A 20,324-nucleotide genomic window follows, 5' to 3' on the forward strand; every position below is an offset into this window, starting at 1 on the left:
TCATATATTTAATAGTAATCAGTCTTGTAGGTCCCCTAGAGTTTTAATTTGCATTTTCCTAAATTACTAAGAAAGTCAAACGAGTTCTCATGTTTGTTGGGCGTTCGGATATCGTCTTTGGGAAAGTACATGTTCAAATGTTTTGCTCATTTTTCTTCTGGACTTTTTACAAAAGAATTGTACAAGTTCTTTGATAAGTTGGATTATATTCAAAGTAAGAAGTTCTTTTCATCAAAAGACAGTTGATAAGTTGGTAATATAAGTTGGATTATATTCAAAGTAAGAAGTTCTTTTCATCAAAAGACAGTTGATAAGTTGGTAATATAAGTTGGATTATATTCAAAGTAAGAAGTTCTTTTCATCAAAAGACACCACAAGAGTGCTTCCGTCAGGGTCCAGCCAGGAGACATAAACCACCTCCGGTTACTTGCAAGGAGAGAGTTTAATACAAAGAATTATTAGCTAGATACAAAACTGCCATCTCTGTAACGGAATATCAGACCGAAAGAAAACACCAAGGTCTCGCGGAGGTAGCAACTGCCAGAAAAAGGTGCCCCGACCTGCCTCCCAGGACCAGGGGAGCACAGGGAAATGTTGACACTATTAAACTCAGAAACCCTGAGAAGGGTCTCCCGCCCAGCCTGCTGAGCAGGAATTTGGGTCTCTGAGGAAGAGGCACAGCCACCTGGTGCTGGGTCTCTGAGACGGGACGCAAGAGTGCTGGAAAAGCTCCAAACTGGATTTGATTGCTGCTCTGGGAGCAAAGTCACACTGTTGCAATGAAGTGCTTGGTGCCTTGGGAACAGGAAGCAGGCAGGAAGGCTCGGTGCCCAACTGCTCCAGCCTCGCAGTATCCCGCTAGCGCCCCCTACCGGCGGCTGTCCAAGCCGAGCCTGGTGGGCCATGTCGGGCCCCATCACCGCAAATAGAGAAGGGGGTCGGAGCTGAGAGACAGAGAGCTTAATGCTTATCATGAGAGCACGAAGGCAAAGAGTGGGGAACAACAACGGGCTTGATAGGCTTGAGATGTGTAGCAGTTCAATATAGCTAACCTTTAGTAGTTAAAATAGCTAAGCTAAGCACGTGTTTGCCGTGTACCCGCTTGCTGTAAAGCTTCACCACATCATCACACCTCATCTCACATCAGCCCATTAGGATGAGCACTCTCACTATTCCTACTGAAACGATGAGAAAATAAAGGCAAGAGAGTTTAAGTAACCTGCCCAAGGTCATCCAGCCAGGAGGTGCCAGGGAGAACAGATAACAATTCGGATCCATCTAACTCATTTTTATCTTCATGCTCCAATCCAAAAATAGAGGCTTTACTGTAAAACTGTACAGGATTATGGTAAATGAGACAGGAAAATTCATAACAGTCTCCTGACTCCAGGGAACTTCTACAGTCATCAGTATTTTCTGGTCATATTAGCTCATAAAAATATGGCAGGTGACATCAATATCTTTCCTTCTTTACCTTTTTTTGAAGTCCTCATCTTCTTTCAGCTGGTCTTTCAGGCGTCCTTGTCACTGTGGTGAAAAATACCACAGATTCTACGCATGTGCTTGAAGCTACTTTTACTGACTGCCGCTTTGATTTCTGTACTTTGTTCTTGCAGATGGTAACTGTCTTTGGGTGAGAACGGTCCTTTGCCTTTTCTACAGTCGAAACCTAGACCCATGCTGCTCCCAAAGCCGTAACCAATAGGAAAACTGTCCGGTTTATTCCCTTCCTATACACAATTGTCTGAATGCAGTTGAAGCACCTATAGACACAGCCACTGCACTTTCCTCATTGTGGACGCTGCGTCCACATGCTGAGATTTGGAGAAACTGTGAGAGCTCGCTTGTTCATTTATCATCCGGCTGAAGTGTAGGGTGAGCTAAAAATCTGACTTCCTTTAAAAGCTGAATCTGTGCAGCCCTCTTGTCGAATTAGTTGGGGGAGCCAAGTCTCACTGGGCAGCCTCTGGCTCTCAGGCGTCTCCTCGCCCTCCCCTCCCCACGCCCTCAGATTCTCCACCTGGCAGCCAAATGCTAATTGCCAAACCTGATGGCGTGACTCCCTGCTCTGGGGAAGGGGAAAATTCTTAGTGTGGTCCTCAGGGTGTGCTCTCCCTGCAGCCTCACCTCAGCCACCTTCACCTTCACGCCCTGTCCTCCAGCCCGCTGGGTCCCTCCTGCCTCAGGGCTTTTACGTATGTTCTTCCCGCTATGCTGTCTCCTACCCCACAGACACCGTGTCCCCCCCACCCCCGTAGTTGGCCCTTGCGCACGCTTCAGGGATCACTTCCCGAGGAAGGGGTTTGGGGCTTCCCTCCCCAGACAGGCCAGCTCCTCCCGTGAGAGGCTCACAGCTCCCTGGAGTTTTCTGTTCCAGCATTCATCATTTGTGACATGTGCTTGCATGTCTAAAAAATCCAAGTCTGTTGTGGTTTTCCCACCAGAATGTAGCTTCTCGGGGAGGATGCAGTTGCTGGTTTTGTTCACCATCGTGTGTCCTCAACACCTAAGAGTTCACTGGAACATGGGCATCGTTGAAAAAAGATGTCATGAAGGGGTAATTGACCTCCATGAGCACAGCTGGTGGGGGGCAGTGAGCAGCCTCTTTATCCTAGATCTGCTCGGAATTTTCCTCTCCACAAAGGCCATTGCAAAGCAATATTCTCGTGTCAGCTGCTTTCATTTGTTTTTATCTCTCTGGGTAGGCTCGAGCTTGAGGCACCCTCTGTCACAGCAACACACACAGGTTGTGGGGGGCACTGCATGGGCGGTCCGATTGGGAGGTTCTCAGGCGGGGCCCAGGGATCTGCATTTAACAAGCACCCCAGGCTTACCTTGAACACACTGGCCCAGCCACACACTGCTCCATCCCCACCCCAAACCAACCTGCCCTCAGAAATCTTGTCTCCATTTCAGGACCTCGTATCTTCACCATCCTGCCCTGCGTTAGTTTCCTTTCACCACTGTAATAAAGTACCACAAACTCGGTGCCTCAAAGGACACAAATTTACCGTCTTATTGTTCTGGAGGTCAGAGGTCCAAAATCAGTCTCAGTGAGCTGAAACCAAGGTGTTGGCTGTGCGTCTCCTGGAGGCCCCGGGGAGGCTCTGTTTCCTTGCCTTTTCCAGCTTCTAGAGGCCGCTGAGTTCGTTGGCTCGTGGTCCCTCCTCACCGCACCTCTGCTTCTGCATCACATCTCCTTCTCTGACTCTGACCCTCCTGCATCCTTCTTGTCTAGTGATGATACTGAGCCACCCACACAGTCTACGGTAATTTTCCATCTCAAGATTCTTAGTTTCACACATCTGCAAAGTCCCTTTTGCCGCATAAGGTAACATAGTCACAGGTTCCAGGGCTTGGGTTGCGGAGCTCTTTGGAGGATCATTATTGCACCCAGCATATGCCACAACCCTCCCGCCAACATCCTTCCCTTCCTCCTGTTTCTAAGGGCTGCATGTCCCTCATATTTGCCAAGGCTTCCACCACACCCGCCTCCCTTCTGCTCTGCCCCTTGTCCCACAGGGTGTGTCCCACCTGTGGTCAGACCATGCCTCTCGTGGTCTTCAACTAGAGTCACTAAGTTCTTTTTGGAGACAAACTGGTGTGAATTTGAATTACCAGCTCTGCTGCTTCCATGCTGTGTAGGCTTAATAACCAAACTTAACCTCTCTGGTTCCCTTCTAGTGGGCTTAAAAATGTCTACATTTGGGGCTATTGGGAGAATTAACTGAAATAATGGATGGAAGCTCTCTCCCAGGGCTTGGCAGGTAGAAAGCATTCAGCTAAGGTAGATTATTACAATCATTATCTTCCATGTGTTTCCCCTTTCTTTTGTCCTAACTTGGGGCCTGGAGGCCTATACTACCTTTTTTTATTGACGTATATTTGATTTACAGTGTTGTGTTAGCTTCAGGTGTGCAGCAAAGTGATTCAGTTATACATATATATATATGTGTGTGTGTGTATATATATACACCCTTTTTCAAATTCTTTTCCCTTATAGGTCATTACAGCATATTGAGTAGAGTTCCCTGTGCTATACAGTAGGTCCTTGTTGGTTATCTATTTTATATACAGTAGTGTGTATATGTTAATCCCAGACTCCTAATTTATTCCTCCGCCCCTCTCCCCTTTGGTAATCAGAAGTTTGTTTTCTGTGTCTGTGGGTCCATTTCTGTTTTGTCAGTTAGTTCATTTGATTCATTTTTTTTAGATTCTACATATAAATGCTATCATGTGGTATTTGTCTTTCTCTGTGTGACTTAACTTCACTTAGTATAATAATCTCTAGGTCCGTCCATGTTGCTGCAAGTGGCATTGGGTTCTCTCTGTAAGCCATCCCTCTAACAGCACATACTATGACAGGACAGACAGAGGCTGGACTTTTCTGTCTGTCACGTTCTTTTTCAAGTTGAATTTGGTCCAACAATTGTTTATCAACCCCATCCCAGCACTGGGCTATTCACGGAGCATACAGAGATGAGTGAGGCATGGTCTCTGTCCTCAGCAGACACTCCACAGATAATGGGACAGATAAAAATAAAATTTCATAATAAAGTGGCAAATGCCATAGTTGCTTGGAGCGATCAGGAAAGATTTTTGGATGAAGGGACCCTTGAGCTGAGTGAGGTAGGAAATACTTTTTCAGGAAAAGGCTTATGGCTTTTCAAATTCATTGATTACATCTCTGCCCAAGGCATTGGGCCAAACCATCATCAGCAAGATTTACACTTGACTATTTCAGAATAACAAGAGCTTCACCACTCTGCTCTTTTAAGCCCAAGCCTGGCACAGTGAGAGCTTGTGCTGAGGGCCTGGCTAATCCCAGGATGCTCTGCTTTTCCAGGGGCAGGCCTGACATATATTTAAAGCAGAACAGTCACTTTGCTTGATTGGAATATGGTGGCTGCCCAAGCATCTTAGCCACCACAGAGAGACTCCTGCTGAGAGTACAACAGCCATGTGATAAAGCACAAAAGACATCAAGCTGGACTGTAGATCGCTGGCTCTCTGACTTCTTAGCTCTTGACTCATTACAGCAGTGCAAAAGCCCTACCTCTGTCCATCCTATGTGTTCTGGCTTTCTAGAACAAAAGAACTCCAAGATGGCTAGATGACGGAGTGAACACAGTAACAATCACATCTCTGAAAATGCTTCAGTCAACCAACATAATGATCAGCAAGGGCAAATCCCCAAATAATTTCTCAATTACATCAATTCATGAAACAATGAGAGCAACAGCCCAGGACCAAGACCGACTGAGACAGCACAGACGCAGTCCATGTAATCCAGAACCCTTCCAGAAAGTGCTGGGAACCCCTTCACCTCATGCTTCCACGTTCTCATGCTGCCATACTTGCCGTACTGCCAAAGCATTGGGTGGTTTCCAGACTTCTTGATAGAACAGAAAATGAAAGTCTTTAGCAAAGTCTAATAATACCCCAATTTTAGTTTATGAAAACCAAGTTTTAGTTACCCTTATTTTTAAACTTCATTAATAAATAGTCCTCCTTGTGCATCAAAATGAAAATCTCTATGTGCTTGTGTCTACTGTCTCCAAAGAAAAGACTTTCATCCTGGGATGCATTTACCATCCATCCAGGAAAACCCCTGCAGCCTGCAGTGGAGTCAAGGCCACACCTAATTTTACTAGTCTAGAGAAACCTACATGCATTCTTCATCTTCCCACCCCATGGACTTGCTTCTCCATGTCATCTGTCTTGGGGGAAGCCGAGGGGTGTCCAAAGAAGCAAGAATAGTGCTCCAAAGCTATAGTTAAAGGACAAATCTGGAGGTAGATCTAGGCAGTGGAGAGGTGAGGACCAAGTGGATAGGATAAAGGTTAAGAACACACTGTGAGCTAAGATCTCAGTTCACCAAGTCATAGAAAATGAAAGCTGATTGGGACCTAGAAAATTATTCAGCCTGAACCTCCCACTTCAATGGGAGAAAGTGACTTGTGATCATAAAAAATAGGGATGATAGCACCTGCCTCTCAAGATTGCTGTAGAGTCAATGAAAGGATAGCATGCGTATCAATTTTGGATCAGAGTAACCATTTAACATGTGTTTTTGCTGGTCTGCAAGTAACAGAACCAGAACTAAGTGTTCTAACTTAGAGGAGGTGCTCTGTCAGGCTGCCAGGAGGCCCAAGCACACGGGAAACTCATAATAAAACAAGGCCAATCTCAAGAGCATGATGCTGGGCCCAAGACTTGGTCCACTCAGGTGGATTTTATATGTTTCTGTTTGGATAGCAATGAACCTCGAGGCCAGTGTATGACTCCATCTAGTAAAGTAATTCTTCATACACTACTCTCCCACGGCAGGAAGTTCTTCTAGATAGCGCTTGTCACATTGTGGCTTGTGCTCTCATTTATGTGTGTCTTATTTCAACTACTATTGTGATCCCTTTGGGGAAAAAAAATACACCTTTTAATTTTTTTTAAATTATGACAGTACTTACAGTTATGTTTACTCATAAATTATTGTAATCATGACATCTTGGAAAACTAGAAAGGTTTTAGAAGCCAGTGGGGGGAGGGAGGAATCCCAGTATTCAGAGGCAACCACTATGTCAGAATATTTCTTTATTTTGGTTGTGTATTATTTTGTTTGTCCATTTCGTTCCATATATATCAGTCAGGATTTTCAGTAACGAAAAGAAACTGATGCTGACTCATTCAAGCAGAGAAACCATTTGTAAGGAAGAGATCAAATGACTCAGAAAATATTGGACATTGACTTGGTTTCCACCTTGCATGTTTTAAATAATGCTGTTTCGAACATCTTTGTGTGTAAATTTTTGTCTGCTCTGTGAATTATTTCCATGGGGTAAATTTCTAGATGCAAGGACTGAAGGTGAATCCTTTTACATAATAAGATCCCTCTTCTTGGGTCCTTAGTTTTTATTAAACTCTCAGATGGCTAACATTAAGTCTGTAAGTAATTTTTATGAAGGAAATTGAGCGAGTGATACATCCCTTCAGTGCTTGCCGATCTAACATGCTCACACTATAAGGCCTACCGACTGCTGGTTGCTGTAGCCACATGCAGCGGTCTGATGTCATCACTGAAATGTGGACAATTGAAGGAGAAGCTTCTTCGTGTTGCCACTGCCACGCTAACTAGCCCTGTGTCAATGCCGAGTCCAGTGGTTTCATAAGAGTGGTGAGGACCCTCTCCTCTTAGAAGGTCCCTGAACTCCTTATAGAAATGTGTCTGCTCCTTCCAGCAACCGTCATGGTTTACATACAGTGTCTTTTGACCAAAAAAAGCAACGTATAATGTGGCCGCTGCTCTGGGTACTTTGTTAGGTTGTTTATATGCTGCTTCCCCCGCCCCTCACCTTCACACTACAACCCAGCCAAGGGCAGAGACTACGTTTCAGTCATCTTTTTTCTCTAACTAACTCATTATCCTCATTTTCCCAGTAGGATGTAAGCTCCCCGAGGACAGGCACTCCTGTGTGTTTCCTCGCGCTGTCAGTTTCCCTGGTTCCTGTAACATCACCTCGCACACAGCACACAAGCAGTGAACATGCTTATTAATCTGAGTTGAAGAAGAGCCAAGTAATTCAGAGTCTGGAGCCTTAGAACGGTTTTTGTCCCTGAACACGTCCAGGCTCTGCTCTCAGCTCTGGAGCTGCCTTACACATCATCTAAGCCTTTTTCTGTCTACTTGGTTTTCCAGTTAGTTTCTCTACCGAACACATTATTAGACTGTTTTATCCAACTTTCTATTTTTCTTTCATTGAAAGCCACATTTCTCATGCATCCATTAATAACTTCACGTGACATACCTTCCCCAGTTAACACCAAGGATCTAAATTTTTCTGCCTCTTCTTGACGTGAAAGGTAAACTAAAGTCAGTGGTAGGTAAGAATGCATTTACTAGAATTTGGGGACCCAAATCCTCTTCACGCCATTGGAATCATATTTATTCAGACCCTAATCGGAGCGGTTTTTCCTTTCTCTCTTCTCATCTCTCTCTTGAGTTGCTTGACTTTTCATATAGCGCAGATGTTATGAGCTAGTTTATTCTCATTACGTCTGCACTGGTCATCGTGCTGGTCTCTTATTTTTGAGCTAGTAGCTTATGAAGTTACTCAATTCCTGGCCTTGGGTCACGTCACAGCGTTTTAGAACTGTCCATGGATTGTTGAACCATGGTGCCCCTTAAGTGTAGAAGTGTGATGAGAGCTAAAAGCATCGACCTCAAGCATTCCACTTTCATTTGTTTATTTATTTATTTATGCATCCGTGTAAATTTTATCTGGGCAAAGTATTCTGAAACATATATGGGTATATGTCTGAATATATGTGTGTATATGTGTCTATATGTTTGTACACATATGTACATTCATGTATGCAGACACAGACACACAGGAAAAGCTCTGAGTTGGTTCCACCCTGTGGCAGATGTTACTGGTGCAACCAAAGTACAGAGTATTTTGAAGTCAGGCTTGGATTCACTTCGGCCAGTGCAATATGCGTGGAGGGGACAGGTGTCACCAGCAGGCGGGAACATTTAGGAGGCAGTGCTGAATTCTTCAGGCCTTTTTCTATACCATGGCAACCGGTGATTATAGACGTATATACCTATAAAGAGATGGCACAAGGCTGAAGAAGCGGACTAGACTGGGGATCCGTCTCAGAGAATCACCAAACCCAGACAGACCTGATTTGGGAGAAAAAAAAGAAAAACTTGTGTTAATCCACTGAGATTTTGTTCTAATTGCAAAACTTCACACATCCTGGCCATTGTAAACCGTTACATGCAAGACTAAGACTAAAAGGCCTGCGGAGGGGAGACACTGAAATGACCCAGCCAAGACCACAGCTGGAAACAAGGTAGTGACTAGAACCCAGGACTCTGTGCTCCTTGCTTTGCGTTCATCTCCCTGTGATACTCTGGACGCCGTTAACTGCAGTGGAAACAGCCCGTGGCGTCAGGAAAAGCTCCTGGATGAGTCATGAAAACAGTATACAAGTTTAAAACCATAAATTGCCCAACACTTTACTGTCTTGCACAATCTTCCCTCTTTTACCTGTCAGGTCAGAGATGGATGGGATGGCAGGAAGTCTCAGTAAAGTGCAGCATTAAGTATCATCACAAATAATCATTTTTGCAAATAATCCAACCTGCTTGGACTTGAATAGGCTCTGGTGTATCTGAAAATATTACCGTAGCAGTCAAAGATGTATATAAAGGTATTTTTTCGAATCCCAAATGATTCACCATATTACTGAAATATGAAAGTGAGTAGTTAATAAAATTGTCAGCATTTTGAAAGGGCCATGAAATATCCTTCTACATCTGGTTTTATGCCTGCCCTCTCCCCTCTAGGGCTGCATAAACAGCCAAGATCCGTCTTTCATTCCCTTTTAACTCTGGGATTTACAGGATAATAGATGCCAAAATGCACATCCCGTGACAATGGCTTCCAGACCCAGTGCTTGAAGGTGAGAAGTAAAGAAGAGATGCATTGCCCCGATAGAGTATTACTTTTCCTGATATTCAGGTTGCCCGCCCCCCCCCCAAATTAAAAAGATCTCTCCACTTGGGCAAGTTTTGAAAACTAGCTATGGTTTCTGGAAATTAGGAACATGAGACTTAACAGGATTTTAATTCCAAAGATTTTTCTCTTAAGTTAGTAACAGCACTACTTCATGAAAATGTTGCAGAGCTACAAAGAATTGAAGATCCCTAACTCCAAGCCTTTCTAGTCAAGGAGTGCTAAACATGACTTGGAATCCTCCACAGTGGTTGTTGAAGACTGCATAGACCCGGCACAGTGCTCCAAGCTCCTCAGGAGCATATAATTCATTGTCCAAACTGGCACACTTTGGAGAGGGGAATGGGGCAGTGGGTGCTCTGGTCCACTAGACACACACCACGGCTGCCGTGGACCAGTTAGGGTTGGTGTCACTCTCCCTATACGTGCCCATACGACAGGTGGCAAACACAATGCCGAGCGGATCCAGGCAGGGCCACCCCATCTAAAAGGGCAGCTGCCAGTTTCTTCAAGGCAATTGTTCCCACACATGAATCTAAACTACAGTTGCCAAATGTTCCCATTTTCAAAAGGAAATCAATATTTGTATGTGTATCCTTCAATGTCTAAATGTTGTCAGTTCATTCAAAAACTCAAAATACCACAAAGACCAAACACTTCCTTCGAATTCTCTCTTGGGGGTCACCAGTTTTTGACCTCTGTCTTACGAGTGGTAGACAGAAGTGTCACACTGGAAGACTGGGAAAGGGCTCTGGGGACGAGGTAAAGCTGTCACTTACATGTGCTTTTGCACACAAAGGTAAAGAGTCAGAAGATTTACAGAGTTCCAAAATGAATGAATTAATCCCTTCATTTAAAAATGATAACATTATAACTACAAGTAAACCTAGCTTTGATTTTTCTGAAGTTCATGATTTCCTTCGAAAGCTCTTTTTGGCTGTTTGGACTAGCTTGGCTGGTTTTATTGGGCAAACCAGTATGGAGTTTAATCTTCATCCCTGCAGGAGTGAGTAGGAACGAAATCTCTTCCTTTAATCATGAAGGAAAAACTTTCCATTTTCGCTGTTCCCCATGGCTGCCAAGCCCACTTTCTCTGTGTTACATCAGCCAGAAGAACTGTGTCTCCTGGCTGCCACAAACTGCAAAAAATCACAGGGAAGGGGAGTGGGCTGTGACGGGCTTAGAGCAAATGGGACTCTGGGGGGCTGGGCACACCATTGCCCCAAACAAAATGAGGGTTCTTGGCCAGGAAGAAGAGAGGAATTGGTGTTGGGTCAATCAGCAATGTCTCCCATAACTGAGCAATTCATTTATTCCTTCATTCTATAAACATTTTTTTGAGCATTTATTAAGTGACAGGCCCTTGGGACACAGGAGTAGACACAAGGGGCATAGATCTCTGACTTCCCCCACTGAGTTTACATTCTTGGAGTGGGGAGGATATTTTTAAAAAGTAAGCTTCACAGTATTTTAGAAGGTGATTAGTGCTCTGAAAGAAAATAAAACAGAGAAGGAGGATAGAGGGTGATGAGACTGGGGTGGGATTGCAGTTAGATATTGGGTAATCTGGGAAAGACTCCCTAAGGGGGGACATTTCATCAAAGACCTGGAAGATGTAAGGCAGCAAATCACATGCCCACACGGGGGCAGAACATTCCAGACAAAGGGAATAGCCAGTGCAAAGGCCCTGAGGTGGGAGCAGCCCCTGCCTGGTTGTGTAACAGAGGGGCCAGAGCAGTGGGAGAGCCTGGACGGTAGTGAAGGGAGGTCAGAGCAGGATGTGGAGGCCGCTGGGAGGAGGTGGCTTACAGTGAGGTGGGGAGGGAAGGAGGGGCTCTGAGCGGGGTGGTCACGTGGTCTGACTCTGGCTCCTTTGTTGAGAATGAGCTGTGGGCACCAAAGGTGGAAGCCAGAAAACCATCACTGAAGCCCTTGCAGTAATCCAGGCAAGAGATCATTGGCTGCTTAGACCAAGGCGGTAGTTTTCTTTAACACATTAAAAATCTATTTGCAGATGATACAAAAACCAGAAGGGAGCCCAAAATGTCTCTTCCCAGTATGTGTATCCCTTGCTGCTAACATAGTGTAGAGCCAGAAATTAAAAGTGCAGTGGGGCTTTTTTGATTCGCATTTTCTCTCATCTAATATCAGCCTTAATTATATCCTATTAAAGTTAATTCTCGAACTATAAGACAAAGATCTATGAAATTATAAGTTTCCTTTCCCACTGGTTTGCAGAGCTCCTTATCAATGAATACATTTCATACAAACAAGAAGCAATGTAAGTCACTCAGTGTGATGCCTTATTTCAGGATAAAGTTACCCAATTAAAAATAAATGGTGAATGATCATGTTTTCCTTTCTGGTTTTAATAACCAGGGCTTAATTCAAGAAACCTGCTTGCTGAGATGTTTTTGTTCAGTGATCATTTGTTGTTACCCCTATTGAAAGACAAAGCTATGGAAGACTGGGTAGACTCCAGCGAAGGGGGGAGGGTAATGAAATGAAGGCGGGAGCAGATGGTGAATGTGAATGGAGGCGAGGAAAAGGAGGTGAATGGGGAGTGAAAGGTACACAGATGGTAGCATCAGTGACCCTGGGGCTGAGCACAAAGGAAGAAAGAGGAGCGAGTGCTTTTCCAGCCACATCTGCTGACCCCACCAGGCTCACAGCTGTCCTTTCTTGCCCACAGAGTTCTTGGTTGACCCGGGGTGCAGGGCACAGTGCTGGTACCACCTCTGGGGAGGACCCGGGAAGGTCAGAGCTTCCTTGTTTAGGGGCCAGATGTTTGCTATGTAAAGAAACTTCTGCTGCAGGTAAGCACAGTTCTTTGCAATTCTATAAACCATAGTAAGACTGCTAATGTATATATATATATGTGTACTTGCTATCACCATTCTGTCTCTCTTTCTCTCTGTCTCTGTCTCTGTCTCTCTCTCTCTCTCACACACACACACACACACACACACACACACACACACACACACACACACACACACACACACACACACACACACACACACACACACACACCGAGCCCAACCTTTCTCTCATTGTTCTCTCTCCCTCTCCTGCATTCTCCTCTCATCCTTCACCTGTCTATAGTGACCATCTTAATTCTACTAACCCATCACAATAATGTATCCTATGTAATTGTTATTAACCTATAATCTGTAATTGTTATATATAACCATAAAAGGCAATGCTATCATTAATACTGCAGCCATTGTTAATTAGAACAAATCAGAGATGCTGTTTGACCCATTCTCATTTTGCAAATGGGTAAACTGAGGCCACAAATGACTCGACCAGGGCCCGAGAGTGTGTTCAGGGACAGAAGGCCGAGTGACTCTGAATGGATTCATCAGCCTCTCTCCCGAGGTTTTCTTTCGGCTTTTAACTTTTCAGTGAGCAAACTTTTGGAACAAACATATTTTAAAATACCGCATTCACTATTGTTTTCTTCAGAGCAGTCCTCTCACCCCTCTCCTCCCCACCATGTTTAGGTGTTTTATGGCATATACGGAGTTGTCAGTTTCCTCCTTCGCTGAAAAGATGACTTGAAAAGATACTAAGGAAACTTTTCTCCATCCTCCAAAACAGGAACCTTACCAGTCAACAGAATTATGTATCTTTTTGCATTCTGCAGTATTTTTTTTTTGTCCATATAATGACTCATTTTTGTTAAAGTAATAATGAGTAAGCTGTTTTATATTCTGACAATCTCACTTGCCAATCATAGGCCTTTTTGTATTCTGTGTTATCATCATTTCTGGTATTTGTTTCTGACCAATACATGTTAATTATATATGTAAACTACTTAAGACTGTTGAAAAGGAAATCAGCTACAACCCAACCGGCCTTGGAATAATTGATGCATTGGCCCAGTCTCCATGTATTCGGTTTTTATTAAAAATTGGAGCTAATGCTGTATACTTGGGTTTCTGTTTGCTCCCCGGCCCCCTTGTTAAGAGCGAGGTGGAGACTAAAGAATCTGAGCCTGTTTTTCCACGTGTAAAATGTCGTGCCAGGGGCGGGAACAGGCGACGGCTCTCACCGAGCGAGGCGGGCACCAAGTCACCAAGAGCAGCGGACACAGCGCTCGGCCCCCGTGGCGACGGCCCTCTCGCCCGCTGCGCCTTTCCGGGCGGGCCGGCGCGCGGTCCGCACCGCGGGCGCCGCCAGAGGGCGCTGTGGCCCCGGGCGCGACGGCGGCGGCGCGGCGAGGACCCTCCCCCGGCGGCTCGGCCGCCGCCCTGTCCCAAGCTCCTCTGCGGGTAAACAGACATGGCCGGCGAGGGAGATCCGCAGGACGCTGGGAACAACATGGGCAATCACTTGCCGCTCCTGCCCGGTAACCGCCCGGGGCCGGTCCCTGGCGGCGGGAGGGGGAGAGGCCCGAGCCGTGAGCGGCACGGCGGGGCCGGCGAGGCGGGCGGGCGCTGTGGAGCCGGCGGGGCCGCGCCGGAAGCGGCCGCGCATCGGGCCGCTGGCCAGGGACCCAGTAGCGGCGCTTCTCCCAGCGGCTGGGTCCCCCGGCCTGGGGACGAGGGTTAGGGAGGCGGGGAGGGCGGTCTCCCCCAAAAGGCAGGGATCCCATGCTCTCCATCCTCCGTGTGTCCAGAACTTGGCTCCCAGGAAATGGTCTGAAACTGGGTCAGGGGAGGAGAGGGGGACTGGGACAGAGCTCAGCAGCCCAGACTTTTCCTCGACTTCTTCTCTTTGATAAGGGTGACAGCTACCATGCATTAACTGTTTACCACGTCACGGGCCCTGCCATAAGCGCTTTGCATGCGTTTCTCCGTTTAATCCTCTCCACATTTCTTTTCTAATCCTGATCTGGTGGGTGAGAAATGGATTGGCAGATTAGTGTGTGACTTGCCCAAGGTCACACAGTTGCAGGGCCAGGACTCCTATCCGAGTCTATCTGTCTGCATAGGTGGTGTTTCTCAACCACTTCACAGCCAAGACAGTATTTGGTCTGTTCTTAGGCACATAGTTCAAACACATGGTAGAACAAGCTTAATTAGAGATACTTAGGACTGTGATGTTAAACTCAGTTTGCTCTCTCTTTTATGTTTTATGAAAATTTATACTTTGGCCTTATGTTGGAATACTGGGTACAAAAAAGTCTGGAATAATTGTACAGTTTTATCGTGGAATGCTCTAGACAGGAGATGCTTTCCAAGAGGTGTATCAGCCAAATGGAGACTATTAGCTGAGTCCCTTCACTGTGTGTCAGGAAGTATGTTAGGTGTCCTGGAGATGAAAAGAGGTATGATACACAGTCTGTCTGATACCTGAGGAGGTTTATCATCTATATGAGGCTCCTGAAAATATAACTAGCAGAAGGCCGTTGATTTAGGCCAATTAAGCAAATGCTCTTACCCTCCATCAGAGGGAGGGGTTGTTCAGGGCCGAAACGGATTGGGGGAAAGCCCTGTGGGGTGTCCTGGAGACATCCAAAAGCCTATAACTTAGGATAGGCTTGCAGAAGATAAGGCCTGGAAGCTTGGGTCGGAGTGTTGGGAATCTTGCATCTCTTGCCAGTGAGACTGGGGGTTTCTTCTGTGAGTTGTAAAGAAACAGTTGTGGGTTTCAGACCTAAGAGAAGCTGTGCTTGGAGGACTAATTTGCCCACTGGGAGTGGTGTGGGTTGGAACAGGAAGAGACTAGAAGGCATGCCCTCCATATAGGAGGGGCCTTTTCCAGAGAAATAAATCAGGATCAGACTCAGTGGTCGATCCAGAAGCAACCTAGATGAATTGGACTTGACTGAAGAGTTGAGCTGTTTTTTCAGAGGCATCAGCCCCGCTCTGTCTGTGCCAAAGCCAGTGTGTCAGGGAAGATGCTGATGCTCTGTTGGCATCCGCATGCTGCTCCTGCATGAGATGAGTCACCACACTTCACCCTGGAAGCTCTCAACAGTCAGTGCGTTTTGTCAAAAAAAATCGGGTGCAAAAGGGCTCAGAGAGATTGTCAATACGATAATCATGCTTTTGCAAATCAAACATGAGTTTTATTTGTAGAAACATTGGATTGTCCATACATCCATGTAGAATGAATTGTTTTGAAGAGTAATCCACTTTAAATGCTAAGGAATTAGCTTAATATTTAAGATTCGAAGAATCTGTCCCAACCAAACAAAACATTAATAGATAAACAGCCAAGTGGGGGAAGTGGGTTTCTGCCCTATACACGAGAAAGACTACTTTGTGTAAGGAAAATCATTTAGAGACGGAAGTTGGAGCAGTTAAAATGTAAATTTTAAAATTATGAATTCTAGCCTTTAAGCTAAAATTTGACCTTTTAAACTCTGTGTAATAGAGCAATAAAGTGTCAAAATGCTTAGTGAAAGCAATGCTGTCAGAATTGTGAATGCAGGGAAGTAGATTCAGAATATTTTTGTCATCGGTTTAGATTTTTCTTTGTTACCTCTCAGTCTCTTAATGAAATTCCTTTGTGCTTAGGAAAATTTTGTATGAAGTGTTCAACCACTGCACATTTGAATTTAAATTGAAATAATTATGTTGTTCTCTTTGACAAAGCCTTATGTATCTAAGGAATTTATAAGAATTGATAGAGAGTCCAAGGCATTTGCCATGTTGAAAAACATTTATATTTTCTTGTCAGGGACCTAGCTGGAGGTGGTTTGATTTAAATAATGATATGCACAAAGGAAAATAATTATTTTGTAAAGACATTTTATCCACTTAGAAGTTTATTTGGGGGCTTGCTTGCTTGCTTCCTTCCTTCTTTCCTTCCTTCCTCTCTTTTTCCCCTCCTTCCTTCTCTCCCTCCCTCTCTCCTTCCTTCTTTCCTTACTTCCCTCCTGTCTTCAGAAACTCTTTAAAGTTAAACGTTTGAAAGAACTTTAGAGATTGTTCTTGTTCATGCCTGTCATTTTTCAAATGAGGGAACTAAGGTTTAATCAGGTGGGATGAATTGTCTGAAGTGTCAAAATTAGTTCCTAGCAAGGGAGAAGAGGTAAACCTCCTCTGCAGAAGAATTTCAAATCATTTATGCAGGTATGTCCCCCTTCAAGGAGGTGGAACATAATCCCTGCTTCTTAGATGTGAGTTGTCCCCAGTGATTTGCTTACAAAGAGTACAATGTGGAAAGGAGGGGGAAAGTAGCGTTCCAGTGGAGAAAGCCGACTAACACTGCCTCATCCAGGTGAGCATGGTCAGCTTCAGTAGGCACAGGTGACGTCGCTAGTGTGCACCCTTGATAGGACATGATGAAAATGGCTGCACCTTCCTAGGCTTCTTCCCCAAAACACAAATCCTAATTGAGGGACATTCTACAAAAATGCCTGACCAGTAGTCCTCAAAACTGTCAAAGCCATCAGAAACAAGGAAAGTCTGAGAGACCAGCCCAGCCCAGAGGAAGCTAAGGAGACATGACAGCTAAATGTAATGTGGTGTTCTGGATGTGGTCCTGGAACAGAAAACGGGTATTAGATAAAAACTAAGGAACTCCAGATAAAATGTGTTTAGTTAACGGTAATGTGCCAATGCTGATTCCTTAGTTATGACAGACGTACCGCACTAATACAAGACATTAGCTATCAGGAAATGGATGTGAGGTATACAGGAACTCTATTATCTTTGCAACTTTTCTGAAAGTCTTAAACTCTTCTAAAATTAAACATTGACTTAAAAAAAGTAGTTGGTGGCAGAGCCCAGCCTAGACCCCAGCCCTCCAGCTGCCTCTTCACAGTACTGTGCAGATTCCCAAGTGTGTGTGGTGTTTACAAGAACCTCTCTTTTCATGGGCCTAGAATCCTCATGAAGGAATTATGTATTTGAAAGGGAACATAGCTTTTACATGTTCATGCCTCTGTTTTTTGTTTGTTTTTTTCCTTATAATATTGTACGTTTACAGCAGAGGATGAGGAAGAAGATGAAATTGAAATGGAAGTTGAAGACCAGGATAGCAAAGAACCCAAGAGACCAAACATCATAAATTTTGACACTAGTCTTCCGACATCACATACAGTATGTAATTTTGTAACAGATCTAGTATGATAAATACGTGCATTTAACTGTAGATGGAAGTTCTTGAAAACGAATGACTGCTTTTAGCATTACTGGAAATTACCTCACACCAGAAGTTGTGGATGAGGACGTGGGCTCTTGACAGTAGATAACAGTCTTAAGCTGTAATTTTTAAGCACTTTGATACCATGTCTGTTACTAGTTGTAATTCTTTGAAGAATTGGTGCCCTTCTTACGTCTTTGCTAGTAATAGGGCTACTAAAGTACTTATTATCTGTACTGCTGGGTCCCAGGGTGTGATTTAACATTCTAGCATTTTATACTTGTCATTTATGCTCTTTGGACATAGAGATGTCTAGCTTAGTCAAAATCAAATATCAGGTTGGGGCTTCCCTGGTGGCGCAGTGGTTGAGAGTCCACCTGCTGATGCAGGGGACACGGGGTCCGTGAGGATCCCACATGCCGCGGAGCAGCTGGGCCCGTGAGCCATGGCCGCTGAGCCTGCGCGTCCGGAGCCTGTGCTCCGCAATAGGAGAGGCCACAACAGTGAGAGGCCCATGTACCGCAAAAAAAAAAAAAAAAAAAAAGAAAAAAATCAGGTTGGCCAAAAAGTGCCTTCGGTTTTTAAGTGAAAGTAAAAGACATTTTTCATTTTCACCAAGAACTTTATTGAACAACATATTCACCCTTTTGTTCCACTACCTTCTGCCATTTTTTAGGCAACTTCATAATTCCATCTTCCCAAAACTTTTTATCTTTTTGAGCAAAGAATTGTTCCAAGTGCCTTTTACAGTCTTCCAGGGAATTGAAAATATTTTTCCATTAAGAGAATTTTATAAAGACCAAAATAAATGGAAATCCAAAGGTGCAGTGTCTGGTGAATACAGCAGATGAGTCAGAACTTCCCAGCCAGGCTGTAACAGTGTTTGCCTGGTCATCAAAGCAACATGCGGTCTTGCGTTATCCTGATGGAAGATTATGCATTTTCTGTTGACTAATTCCGGACGCCTTCTGCTTTCAGTTGGTCTAATTGGGAGCAGTACTTGTTGGAATGAATCGTTTGCTTTTCCAGAAAGAGCTCATAATAGAGGACTCCCTTCCAATCCCACCATATACACAGCATTACCTTCTTTGGATGAAATTGGCCTTTGGTGTGGTTGGTGGTGGTTCATATTGCTTGCCCCACGATCTCTTCCATCTGCATTATTGTACAGTGTCCACTTTTCATCACCCGTCACAGTTTGTTTTAAAAACGGAACATTTTTGTTACATTTCAGTAGATAATTGCATGAGGATATACGGTCAAGAAGGTTTTGTTCCCTTAACTTATGTGGAACCCAGACATCAAAGTGATTCACATAACCAAGCTGGTGCAAATGGTTTTCAGCGCTTAATTTGGATATTTTGAGAATGTCGGCTATCTCCCATGTGGTATAATGTTGACTGTTCTCAATTACTGTCTCGATCTGATCACTGTCAACTTCAACTGGTCTGCCCGACCGTGGAGCATCGTCCAGCGAGAAATCTCCAGCACGAAACTTCGGAGACCACTTTTGAAACGTTCGCTCAGTCACAGCATCTTCTCCCTACCTGGCACAAATCTTTTTTTTGCGTTTCAGTTGCATTTTTACCTTTCTTAAAAATCATACTGTGATGAAAATGTTGCCTTTTTTCTTCTATCTTCAATATTTAAATGAATACACAAAAATTCACCAATTTTTATCAGTTTTTTTTTTTAAATGCACGCTGATATGACAGCTGTCATGATACAGTCTGACAAAATTGTTTCGAGTGGAGTTGAAGACAACTAAGCACTACTAGAGCCATCTTACGGAAAAAAAGAATGAACCTTTTGGCCAACCCAATATTTTGAACTTAAAAAATGCTCTTGAATTTTTATGTATGTGAGAGATTCTTCACAAGAAATTAGAAATTCTACTTCTAAGAGTCAAAAATAGATTTTCATGTGGGAGCTGATACAACAAGTTTATTATTTAAATATTTGTACCCTCTGTGTGTGTTTCCTTATGCTGATTTGCTGTTCAGTCTGTCGAGCTTTTGTTTCTGTTCCATATCTGTACTGACACTGACCTTGTGTGTGTCCCTCTGTAGTATCTGGGCTCTGATATGGAGGAATTTCATGGCAGGACTTTGCACGATGACGACAGCTGTCCGGTGATTCCAGTTCTGCCCCAGGTGCTGATGATCCTGATTCCCGGGCAGACCTTACCTCTTCAGCTTTTCAGTCCCCAAGAAGTCAGTATGGTGCGGAATTTAATTCAGAAGGACAGAACCTTTGCGGTGCTTGCATACAGGTAAAATCTTAGAGCTGACTGACTTAACAGTCTCTCGTGCAGTCCCAGGGAGGTGGTTTTAAAGCCCAAACTGACTACTATTCTGCATGCACAGGAGATGGGATGAGGTTGGGAAGTAAAACATTCGGATAAGAAGTGTGAAAGTGCAAGTTGGAGTATTTCGGTATGATCATTACCATCTAAATCAGGCTTTACCTTTCACACACATTTGAACTTTCTGGTATTTGAGAGGTTTTATATCATTAATATTTAATGAAAAACATTTCTAGAATCTTATTTTCAAGAACTATCTTTATTTAAAGAAAAAGAGGGCTTTACATTGTAATGTAAAGGATTACTTTTGCAAAAGAGCAAGTAGTTATTTCACCGTCTCAAAATTCCTGAGCTGTCCTTTTACAGACCCGTGCTAAACTGAAGCTGAATTTCAAGTATCCCACGACAACTAGAGGAAATCAGTGGTAGAGGCAGGAAATCCATACAGGAAGGTCCCC

General features: G+C 44.2%; 1 protein-coding gene across 4 annotated transcripts in view; it reads left to right on the top strand.

The window, feature by feature from the left end:
• CRBN (cereblon) overlaps positions 1-20,324 on the top strand; it is a 209,986-nt gene that overhangs the window by 169,736 nt on the left and 19,926 nt on the right. For 3 of the 4 annotated variants that reach the window (XM_082848941.1, XM_082848943.1, XM_082848942.1), the window contains exons 3-5: positions 12,211-12,334; positions 17,406-17,518; positions 19,631-19,833. In XM_082848941.1, coding sequence (XP_082705067.1) covers positions 12,211-12,334; positions 17,406-17,518; positions 19,631-19,833 — 440 coding nt within the window. Of the gene's footprint in view, positions 1-12,210; positions 12,335-13,784; positions 13,873-17,405; positions 17,519-19,630; positions 19,834-20,324 lie in introns of those variants that run through there. The other variant, XM_082848944.1, reaches the window with a different exon arrangement.

This window comes from Leucopleurus acutus (assembly GCF_964270905.1).
Source record: "Leucopleurus acutus genome assembly, chromosome: 10".
NCBI lineage: Eukaryota > Metazoa > Chordata > Mammalia > Artiodactyla > Delphinidae > Leucopleurus > Leucopleurus acutus.